General features: G+C 36.9%; 1 protein-coding gene across 1 annotated transcript; it reads left to right on the top strand.

The window, feature by feature from the left end:
- Positions 1-1,977: 1,977 nt before the first annotated feature.
- On the top strand, positions 1,978-11,921 carry LOC106923797 (MOB kinase activator 1B). Its single transcript, XM_014997098.2, has 6 exons — positions 1,978-2,269; positions 3,983-4,149; positions 6,517-6,610; positions 7,000-7,133; positions 9,241-9,404; positions 9,496-11,921. Exons 1-6 carry the CDS (start codon positions 2,256-2,258, stop codon positions 9,571-9,573), a joined length of 651 nt encoding a protein of 216 aa, XP_014852584.1. The 5' UTR covers positions 1,978-2,255; the 3' UTR covers positions 9,574-11,921.
- The last annotated feature ends 192 nt before the right edge of the window (positions 11,922-12,113 follow it).

Genomic DNA, 12,113 nt, shown 5'->3' with positions numbered 1-12,113 from the left:
AGAAATTAAATTGTGAAACGATGACAATAATGACACAATGACGTTAGGAGAAGAACGTCATTGCTATTGTTGTGGTGATAATAATAATAATAATAATAATAATAATAATAATAATAATAATAATAATAATAATAATAATAATAATAATAATGTTATTACAATGTTTAGAATTAATATTAGAAGATGATGAAGCAGAAAAATGGCTGTAGCACTGAGTGCAGCAGGAATGATTTGGAAGATGCAAATTCAGAGGGAGGACAGAGTGAAATTTAAATTGTTTGGTAACACTATATTTGAAGGGGTGTGCATAAGACTGACATGACACTGTCATAAAGATGACTTAACATCTGTCATGAACATAAAGGAGTCTTTATGAATGTTTATGACAGTTATCATGAAGTGTCATTCGGTAAATAATGACACTTTTAATGCAAAGTTGCTCTAAAAGTTGCACTGAAAGTCCATTAAAAATGGCAACTTTGCATTAAATTATCATACTTTACAAAATCATGCAAACGTTTATGTTTATGACAGTGTCATGTCAGCCTTATGCACACCCCTTCAAATAAAGTGTTACCAAATGTTTTTATTTATGCATGTTGCGCCGTGTTTCTGTATTTGAAAAATCAGGGTGCACTAAAAGGAACAAGAGAAATGGATGTCATCTTTATTAATCCACAGAAATAAAAGCACAATATTTGGTTAGTAACCAAGCTTGCACTAAATTAGATATAAATTAGAATTATTTCAGTATTTATGTACATACTTTATAGTCACATATATCTCTTTATTTTTTATTTTATTTTATTTTATTTTAATTTCTTAAAAATAAGAAAAGAAAGGAAGGGAGTGATACAGATGCAGTCCTAGTTAGTTTTTCAGCCCAGTTGGACTCAGACATGTTGCCAGGTGCTCTGAATGTCCTCCAAAGTAGATCGTTTTCTGGACAGTGGGGTGACTGGTTTCAGTTTATTTTGAGACATTTTTATGTCCCTCACCAGTCTCAAACATTGGTACACTGTTAAAAAAAAGGGTGTTTTATGTTTTGGTTCATTTTGGCTGTTCTTATACAAACCCTTTCTTCTGACTTCAATACATGTGAAAAACCTAATATTTGGCTGGTGTTATTTCAATTTAATTCTTTGGATATAACTCATAAGCAAGACTGATCAAATTGGTGATAATGTAAACCCAGAAGCAGGCGCGAGATGTGCAAAATTGTTTCCAATTAAAAACGTTTTGACGATAATGGCCATTATTGTCACATTCTGGGTTTGATTGACCCATCATCTGATCAGGACTCTGCTTAAACAGGGATGCAGGAGATCTGAAGGTGATTATCAGCAGTAACTCTGTAGTTGAGCTCTCTAAATGCTATGTAGTGTCTCAAAAATCCTTGGTGAAGCCCTAGAATCCCTCTGATGAGTCACAGAAGATTCTTCCTCCTCTGTGGACATGTTGTGTACATCTTCTCCTTGTCCTCTGCTCGTGTGCTTGTCTGCCCTTGACACGCTCTCTCGGGCCTCATCTGTGTGATTGAATCTTCCTCTGAGGAAAATATTAACCAGGAGTCAATGAGAGTCAATTACAAAGCCAATTGGCTTAGTGTCTTTATTATGCTAGAGCAAAGAAGAGGTTCATCAAAGTTTTAAGGTCTCTTAAAGTTGTGACCCCCAACAACATTTCTATTTTGTTTCTTGTTCTTATCTGTCTGGGTGTGGCGTTGGTTTTTCTACTTCTTTCTGCAAACTACTTGATTTTTTTTTTCTCTTTAGGTTGATGAGGACTGCAGGAAAAAGGTGGAGATTGGAACGTGATAAATAATTGAAAATTGTACGGTTAAACAAAAAAAGGGGTGGGGGTAAATATTGTTTTAAAAAAATCCCACTGTGTTAAAAAAACAAAAAGGCATACTTCATTAAACTAAAACGAGTGCCTTAATTTTTTAATCCACTAGATGGCAGCACACATCAGAAATCCCTTTTGGTCCATCTGCTGAAGAAGTCAGGTACCTTCGCTCTGCGTTTAGAGCAGCAGTCATATATCAGAGTCTAGCAAACAAAGCTGCTTTCTGTGTTGCTAGCGTAGAGCGTTTTTGGCAGTACGATTATTTATTTGAGAAATTCATCGGTTCCGACAGAAAAAGCCAGAAAAGACGAGAAGAAGAGTGACATTAAAGAGTTTAGTCCCTTTTCGGTGTCCATCCTCTCAGCCTGATTTAAAGAAGATATTTTTTTCCTGATCTCCGGGGAACCATGAGCTTCCTTTTGTGAGTAATAAATACTTGGTGAAATCCTTTTTTTGCCTTCATCATTTGGGTTTAAGTTGTAGAGAACAGTAGCTGATATTTCACTGCTGGGAAGCCAGCTAGCGATAAAATAAACAAAGGATTAGTCTACTTCCTGGACTTGCCTTTTCATCATTAGTGTTATTTGCGTGTGTTGTTCTTGTTTTCTGTTTAAAAATCCTCACACATTCCAGTTTAGTTGGATCAACGTATAAACAATTACTATGTTTTCCAAGAAGACTTATAGTTAATGTAATTTGAATTATTTTTGAAATCTATTCGTCGTGTGGCCTGGATATTTGCTGGTGCACACTGCTAACAAGTGCTAACATTAGCTTCAGTTAAACAAAACACAGTTCGGTCTAGTCTGGCCCCTAAAGCTGTACGCTTGAGAAAGGAATGTGTTTTTGTGTCGTCTGTAAACTACAAACTGTTTAATAACCGAGTATAAAATTGAAATGAGAAGAAAAACAACCGGCGAAAAAAAATACTGGTTTGGATGGCAGGACCTAACCTGTATGTGGGTGAAACCATTAAGTCGAAATGGTAAACTAAATAACAAAATTAAATTTTTACATATAAAACTGATTCGTAATAACTCACTCCCTCTGCAGTTAAAACCTGGTTTCGTTTTGCTTTGTCTTGTTTATTAACATTTCTAACCAAAGTTCTGCTGAAATGAAATTTTAATTGAAATAGATTTGTTGCATTTAAAACCTATACAGGTGGGAAGCAACTACGACCAGAGTTACATATCAGCATTTTAATTACAAATAATATTTACATTTTTCAGAAGCATTCTCTGTTTCAGCGAAAATTAAACTTTTACTCTATTGGAGTTATTAGTTTGTGCGACATTGAAGAGTTTTCCAAAAAAAGTTGTTGATATAAAACGCACTGAATCCCCAAACTAGAGATCTCAGCTTTGTTTAAAATGAGGTTTTCTTTCATATAAATCTTTGCCATTAATAAATATTCGCTTTGTTTGCACCGGCTTTAGTTGTGTTTTCACTTTGAGAGGGTGTGTGCAGTATGAAGATGTTGGCTCATTAAGTGTTGGGACATGTTGACAGTCAATTTCTGTCTATTGCATTTCATAAATTCAGATTTCATTTGGCCTGCACTTTTGCATGTGTTGCCTCACACTTTAATAAAAGCAGTAAAACATCTGTTAAAAAAATGTTAATTGGCCTGAATGCTCTGTTTTACACAGGGGAGCTGGGATTAAAATGAGTTTACAGTGAAAACACCAAAAAAAAAAAAAATCAAATTTGGTATGTTTTTGTCTTCATAAATGGCAGCACATGTTGCTTTAGGTGCTTATTTTATTCATCTACATTAATTCTCACGATGGTTTCTTCTTTTTTTTCATTCATAAAATCAGATGCAAGAGACGCAGATTTGCTTTAGCTGGCGGTTTAGTTAGCCGCCGAGCTGTTTCGGTGTGTTTCTGCTTTGATGCCTGAAAAATTCTTGTTTAATGGAGCAGTGCGAGATCCTGAATGCAGCCTCATTAAACACAGAGAGATGTACTGTTCTGTCCCGCTGTTCTTGCATCTGTGGCTCCTTTGTCAGTAATAATTGAAAAAAAAAATACCCTGACTTGATTTTTTATTTGTTTATTTATTTATTTATTTAAGCAAACTTCCCTTTTGTGGACTCACAATCCTTCCGTTTGTCTCCGTCTTTCCACAGTGGAAACCGTTCGTCCAAAACATTCAAGCCCAAAAAGAATATCCCAGAGGGTTCTCATCAGTATGAGCTGTTGAAACATGCCGAGGCGACGCTGGGGAGTGGAAACCTGCGCATGGCGGTCATGTTGCCCGAGGGGGAAGACTTAAATGAGTGGGTCGCCGTCAACAGTGAGTCCTGCCTTTTGCCTTTTTTTATTTATTTTTTTTTCAGTCAAATTCTTTATCTCAGCACCTCCTTTTCTTTCTTTTGTCTTTAAAAATAACTTCTCGTTCCTCAAATGTCAGTTTGTCCAGGTCGTGTATCAGGTGAGGGTGAACTTTCATGGTGCGAGCTCCTGGCTTCCCCTCTAAAGACCGCTCGCTTTCATGCCAGGAAGACCGCTGCGAATGCTAAATAGATTTTATTGAGCCGTTCGTTAAGAGCCCTGCTAAGCAACGGCGAATAGCTCAGCTTAAAGATAAATTCCTCCCACGATCCAGTTCTTGTAAAGTTTAATTTGTTCAGCAGGGCCGACATGCAGCCAAATGGTTACGAACTAAGAATTTTGCACCAGGTTCGCAGCACAGCTTTCCACACAGTGCAGGTTTTCATTACAGTGGAAGATTTTTTTGTTTTTGTTTTTCTTTTTTTTCTTTTTTTTTCTGTCTGTTGCACAAGCTGCTTTGACTTTCACAATAAAGGGAAGTCGGGAGAAAAACAGCTGTAAGAAGTCACTTCTCTCGCCATCAGGGCTCACTGACTTTTCACATGATTGCTGCTCATAGGAAGCTGCAGCAACACAGTGTGACATGGCTTAAAAATAAAATCAGTTTTTTTTCCCCATGCCAGATCTGATTTTAATAATTGTTTTTCTCATTTTCTTGGAAAAAAAAAAGCTAATGACAGAAAATAGGTTCTAAAAGTTGCTTTTATTTCAGTCATAAAATAAAAGTAGCATGACAAAGTATTAGGGCCAGGCTGTGAGAGTTTTTGTTTGTTTACAAGAGTTTTGTCGTAATGCTAGCAGAATAAAGATGCAGTTTTACCAGAACTGTCTTAAAATTATGAGGAAAACAAATGTTTTAATGAGGAAAAAAACCTTTAACTCATTTTTTTAATCTTTGGTGTTGTGGTTCTCATAAAATTACTACTTCATTCTCTGAATATCCTGGTAATAAGACTTTATTCTCTATCTTATTTAGACTTTATTATCATATGACTTCATTCTCATATTACTACATCTGTATTGTTTTAACATCATGACTTAGTGTTAGAATGACTTGGTCAGAGAATTGATCTGATTTCAAAGTCCAAATAAACAGGAGTTGTGAAAAAACTGCTTGTCAAACAAGATGTTGGCCTTGCATCAGTCATTCTTAACATGCTGGAAACAAAAAGAAGTTGCACAGGAATGTGTTTTTTTTTTTATTTTTATTTTTTTATTTGTTTCGTGTCCGACCTGCTCAGCTGTACAAAGAGCTGCCCATGTGAAAATCCACACCTAATTCACACACAAAAGTCCCATAATATCTCTGGAGACGTGTCACTTTATCTACGTGTCAACGTGTCGTAACAAAATGGACAGTTGAGTCCGAAGCTTTGATTTATTGCTTTCCTGACTGCAGCTTCCTAGTTTTGGGATAAAGTGATTAAAACATTCCTCTTGGGAAATGCGAGTCCAAAAACGAGCCTCGATTCAGCGGCAGCACTGCTTCCTGTAAGGAAGTGATGGAAAGCCATCACTTGGGTCAGTGTAACTTTAAATATGCTGTAAAAGCTGGTTGTCATGGTGACCTGACAAGCAGCACTTTTGGCAAAGCAGGAAAGAACTTGATGGCAACTTTCAAATGAGACTTTTTAGCATTTATTGCTACCATGTAGTGATTGTTTGCATTGGAGAAAAGTGACTGTGAGCATTGTTGCTAATGCTAATGCTAGCAGCAGCAGATCCAGTATGGTGGCTCATTTAAAGGGACGGTCCAGTGGGAGCTCATTTGGGAAAAAGATTCTGAGTATGGAAAAGTATTTATTCCCCATCCTGTTGTTCATCCTGTTCTTTTCTTCCATCCTTTGTTCTATTCTTTCTCCCTTGTGCTATGTCTTCTGTCCTTCCCTCCTCCCTTTCTTTGTTTCTTTTTCATGGCTTTATTAATCTTGTCCTCCTTCCTGTCTTGTGTCAAACTTGACGCCTTGTTTTATTCCTTACCTTTACCTATCCTTTCTTCCTCCTCGTGTCCTCTATTCTTTTATTGTCTATCCTCCTTTCTTTCATGTTGTTTTTAATCCTTTCTTCTGCATTTACTTGCAGTTTCTGGTTTCTCCATGTTCCGTATTTGGAACTTGCCCACTGTAGAAAACTATCATCATGCAGATGGAAACCTGAAATAAGAACTTGTTTTTTTACGTCAAAACCTTTAAAATAACTTTATTCTGGAAATGCAACGTGGGCTTTCTGCCTGGCAAATGAAATGCGGGGAGACTTGATTTTCATCTGTTAATCCCGGCATCAACAAAATAATAATAATTTGCTCTTTTTGATTATTTTTTTTCCTCAGCGGTGGATTTCTTCAACCAGATCAACATGCTGTACGGCACCATCACAGACTTCTGCACAGAAGAAAGCTGTCCAGTCATGTCTGCCGGTCCTAAGTAAGAGCACCTTAGCAACCACTTGTTTTTTTTTATTAAAGTCTGGCAAATTTCTTCACAACAGTTATAATTAGAGTATTGCATTGTTTTTCATATATCAGCTGAACAACAAACGGAACATAAGCAGAAGTTTCTGAAACATCCAATGCATTCAATCACTTTATTAACCTCTTATAGTAGAGATGTGTTTTTGCCTCGGCGGTGGACGCTCACCAGACATTTTGCATGCCAGTGACTATTTTAGATTAGCCTCTTCAAGGTCTACTGAGAATGACATCTGGTGACTAGACTGGATAATCTTATCTGGCCTTCCAGGTGTTATATTTATAGTTTATTCACACACACACACAAAATAAAGCCAAAGCAAAACTTGTATCTATTCTCTGCAGGTACGAGTACCATTGGGCCGACGGAACCAACATCAAGAAACCCATTAAATGCTCAGCCCCCAAGTATATCGATTACCTCATGACGTGGGTGCAGGACCAGCTGGATGATGAAACGCTTTTCCCTTCAAAGATCGGTGAGGTTTCTTTCCAGCTGCTTTTTCCCCGTCTTCTAAGTGTACAAGCTGCTTTTGATTATTATTTTTTTAGCAGCTATACAAGTACACTAAAGCTACAGTTAGTAAAAATGGAAATCGTGGATCTATAGAGCACAGACATGGCCCCGTCTTCTTGCTTTAATATTTACAGTCCACAGTGCACTGATCTTTTTTACACGTATAATTAGCGGCAGCCTGCCTCTTTAGCAGAGGTAGATTTCATGCTTGTACAGGATTCATGTTCTGTAATTTGTGGTTGAAGCACACAGTCATGTCTCAGCCTCTAAGCCAGCTGAGGCCTGCGTTGTTGAGCGTCGAGCGTTATTTTTGTAGATACCATCCGGCATAAATGGATGTCAGCTGGCCTCAGAAGTGTGCGTCTCAGGAGAAGAGCTCAATGTGCCTTCCCTGAGGCAGCAGATCTGCATTCTTTCTCTATAATCTTTAGATTTCCATGTTGAGAGCCAAGCAGCACAGTGCAGCAGATAATTGAATAATTCAGCAAAATCTCTCGCATTTGGATACAAGAACTTAATTTGCAATAGCTGTTCACAAAAGATAGCTTTTTTTTATTGGAGAAAAAAAAAAAGTTAGCCACTGAAAAATTCAAGATGGCCATCAAGGAAAATTGATTTTTGCACTAAATTTGCCAATATTTATTACAGAAAAATACCTAGTGTCAAATAATTATTTGCTAAGCACGAAACAATTTGCCAAAGCTAACACTAAACACATTACTGAAATTAGCTGAAGCTAATACCAAACACATAAAAAAAATTAGCTAAAGCAAAACCGCTAATCACAAATAGCTGAAGCTGACGCTAAACCGCTTATTACTAAAAGAATGAGTGGAAGCTAAACTGTAAAACACATTTAAAAGTTGTGGAAAGTCGTGCTTAACCGTTAAACATAAAAAAGTAGTTGAAATTGATGCTAAGCTGCTTAATATAAAACAAATCGTAGAATTTGTAGCTTCCACATTAAAAATTTGCAGAAGCTAATGCTAAACTGCTAAAAACATAATAAAATTAGCGGAAGCTAATACTAAACATAAAGACGACTGTCTCCCTGTCTGTGTCACTCGTCTTCATCTCCTTCCAGTTGATGTCTGGTGTAAAACTCACAAACAGCAAAGGTAGTTCAGTTCTGTTGACTGATTTAGCTAAATATTATAACTACAAATTGTATGAGTAGCATGATCAAAGTTGAAAACGTACGATGTGACAAAGTTCATCCAAGTCATGAAAATGACGAAAACGACAACTATTTTTCAATATGACCGTCACCCTGAAACTCAACCGGAAATATGAAAAACATACAACCCGACGGTGAGCATGATCATTTTCATGCTCCTATTCACACTTGAATGATTTTTACAATAAAACGCTGCTCTAAAATTGTTGTTTCTCTTTAAAGCTGTCATATCAGAGCCTTTTGAAGTTTTAATGTGTACGATTCTTCACAAATAAATACTACGCTCCCTTTTTCCCTTTTCTTTTTTTGATAAATAATTGATCTGAAGAGACTCTGTTTTCCTGTAGCAGGTCTCCTCAGCAGACTGCTGAGCTTTACAGCGGGGAGTAGCGGAGGTCTGTTTGAACGTGAAGAAATGTTCCATCCTGGAGACGAATGCTTAACATGTCGGTGCTGTGAGGGGCTTGTGTGTTGCTGTCATGATTGTTCTCGCTTTCCTCCAATCGTGCTGTGGCCTGCCAACAGGCACTTTTGCAATCCGGGTGAACGCGCTGTCCAGATCTTGTTCGTTCTTGTTTTTCATCTGCACGGAAAGAAAGCGGGATAAACGGGCAGCATGACGCATTAAGTTAACATTTCCCAAACTGCAAATTGTCTCTATGGCAACTAGTTTTTGTGCTGACCTGAAGGGGAAAAAGTCTAGGCAGTTCATGTCCAGGATGTGTGTGATCTGCAGAGATTTTTACCTACCCTCTTCCTGACTCTTAACCCTCTACAAGTCTTGGATGGATTAAAGTTTCAAAGCATTATATTTAGTCAATTAATAGCTTTCCTGCTATTTATTCACCTAATTGTTCTATCTTCTTCTTCTTCTTTTTTTTCTTTTTTCAAGGCGTTCCCTTTAAGCGCAACTTCATGTCTGTGGCGAAGACCATCCTGAAGCGGCTGTTCAGGGTTTACGCCCACATCTACCACCAGCACTTTGACTCCGTCATGCAGCTGCAGGAGGAGGCCCACCTCAACACTTCTTTCAAACACTTCATCTTTTTTGTTCAGGTGAAAATTCTAAAATATTTTAAGAATAACATCAATATCCGCTCACAAGTATTAAAAACCTCCCCCTTTCTTTTTCTTTCTCTCCTCTCAGGAGTTCAACCTCATTGACAGAAAAGAGCTGGCGCCACTACAGGAGCTGATTGAGAAACTCACCACTAAGGATAGATAAACAGCGATGCAGACGTGTATTTTATTGTTCTAGTTTTTTGCACAGACGCCCACCCCCTCCTCTGGCTGTATGTATGCAGTATGTACTACATGGATTTCCATTTGGGGAAATGTTTTTAATATTGCCAGGAAGACGGCTGGGTTTTTGATAGGTTTAAGGCACCAGGACTAATTTTTTTTTTTTTTTATTATTATTATTATCAGGGATTTCAGACTTGATTAACAGAGAGAGAGAGAGAAAAAACATTTAGGTGTATGGAAGAGAATCCCTTGTATCCACACATGATGATGATGATAATTTAGGATTATAAAGACATATTGTATGTTCACAAATTTTCATTTCTCTGATCATCCAATGCACTCACAAGTGAGAATAGCGGTGAAATTTGAAGCCAGCTTTAAGTCTTGGTCAATAGGTTTCCCTCTTTTGCTTCGTTCTCCATTCAAAGGTCAGAGTTTGGTCAACTGCTGTAGTTGCCATCAGTACAGAAGAACCCTAAGTGCCTAGCATGGCTCGTCGTCGCCCTATATCAGCAAGGAGAACTGTCCGAAGATTAAGGCCATATTCGATCGACATATTTCAAGTTTTCAACCTACCTCCCTTTAGACCTAAACAACCTTGAACTTTCCTATTTGTTACTTTATTTTTTTCCTTTTATTGGATGGATTTTTTTTCTGTAAACTCCCAAATTTGCTCCTTTTTTTTCTTTTTTTGCAAGTCTCCTTGTGCTCTGAGAAGGTGATGATTAATGAATGTGTCAAAGGTTATAAAAGTGATGTTAGAGTTCTTTTTTTTTTTTTTTTCATATTTTAGAGCAGGGACTAATATTAATAATAATAATAATAATAATAAGCTCCTAGGTTTGTCCCTGTGTGCTAGTTTCCTCCTTTAAACCCTAAAACCTTTTCGAGTAGAAACATTTAGCGAGGGATCGGAAACCTTCCAACTGTACATACATACCTGCAGATAGATACAGATGCATATTTAACCAACACTGTTTGAGAACTTATAAGCATTTTTGAGTCAGATAACGCTACATACCTTGGTATCTGGATAGCCATGAAGCACTTTGAACAAGTTTTCAAACCACTCTTGCCTGAATGTTTTTCCTCTGCATATGTTGGACGTTGTGAGAAGATGTGTCATGTGACTGATTGTGTGCGCAAGCGTATACACACACGCCCCCTGTAATAATTTCAGGTTTTTTTAGAGCTAGAAATGCGAGACCATGATGGATAACTTTCCAAACTTTTCCCCACCTTTTAACTCAACAAAATTGTACAATTTAAAAGCTAAGCTAATGAAATCGAGTTTCGGGACAAAATAAAAAAAAAAAAAAAGCAGAAAGTTTCCACACCCTTGAACGAACCTGAACCGTATCATACTTTTTCATAACGAGATCCCTCTATTAATCTACAAACTACAACTTTAAATTCAAATGCTGAAATTTAAATTTAGATTTAATTTTTTTTTTAAGTTGTGCAAGTAGCTACTACATTACATTAAAGGTGGAAAACGTTGGAAATGATTTCTTCATCATGCTCCAAGTCTTAAAATCCTGAAATTTGAACAGCTGAGTTTTGAGAGCTACTGTATCTTTTTCCTCATATTTTTCCAAATGAATGTTAAATGGATCAGTTTCCTCCGAGGTTAGCTGTAAGGCACAACTAATGATTTATTCTACTTATGTGATTTTGTTTTTTTCTTTCTTTTTGTTACTGTGCTTTAAAAAGTTGAAGCATGCTCCCCTTTCGTAATGTAAAAGTTGAGTTGCTATGCAATGACTGAAACACTAAACGGATCACCAGTTGGCTCTTTTGTACTCTAAATCTTAATAATTGTAATAGTTCTTGAATTTGGCTGGGACAGAAATGAAAAAGCTTGTTCGCTTTAGCTCAAAAACAGTGAATTTGTTGAAACTCACAGAATTTGTCGAAAGTAAAATTGATGTGTAAATACTGAGGACTGACTGATTCTTTTTTTTTCTTTGAAGTGAGCATGGAGTAGTGGCTTTCTCTTAAATTAATATATTGAACATTTTAGAGGCTGCTTCGTCTCCTTTATTCAGTTATTGAAAACTCCTGTTTTGCATATTTAATGTTTGTTTCACTTTCTTATCTAATTATTATTATTATGAATGTTACTGATCAGCAGATACGCTGAAGTGTAATAGAATACATGTCGTCCTCATGAGATGCCCACAACGAAGCCTCCAGCCTACAGTTGATCCTCTTTGCTTTATTGATTGATGAGATGTTTGTAAATAATGGCTTGATATGGATTTTCAGTGCTACTGAATTGGTTTATTCTGTTTACAAGGCAAATAAAGGTGGTCTTGACTCGCTGAATCATCTGGTTTTACTGTGTACCTTGAGAATTTGTGCGTCAGCATGTAAAATATATTTAAGAAGCAATAACTACTTCTGCACATTTTTTTTTGTTTTGTTTGTTTCTTAATGAGACTTTGATGATTTTTTCTCATTAAAACACTTAAGTTTACACAAATACGTAAACAGAGGCGGAAGTGGGTGGTCCGTGGG

Source organism: Poecilia mexicana, unplaced genomic scaffold, assembly GCF_051168715.1.
Source record: "Poecilia mexicana isolate PSO_F unplaced genomic scaffold, ASM5116871v1 scaffold_12, whole genome shotgun sequence".
In the NCBI taxonomy this organism is placed as follows: domain Eukaryota; kingdom Metazoa; phylum Chordata; class Actinopteri; order Cyprinodontiformes; family Poeciliidae; genus Poecilia; species Poecilia mexicana.
The sequence above is the reverse complement of the archived record's forward strand: the minus strand, read 5'-3'. Positions and strand labels throughout refer to the sequence as shown.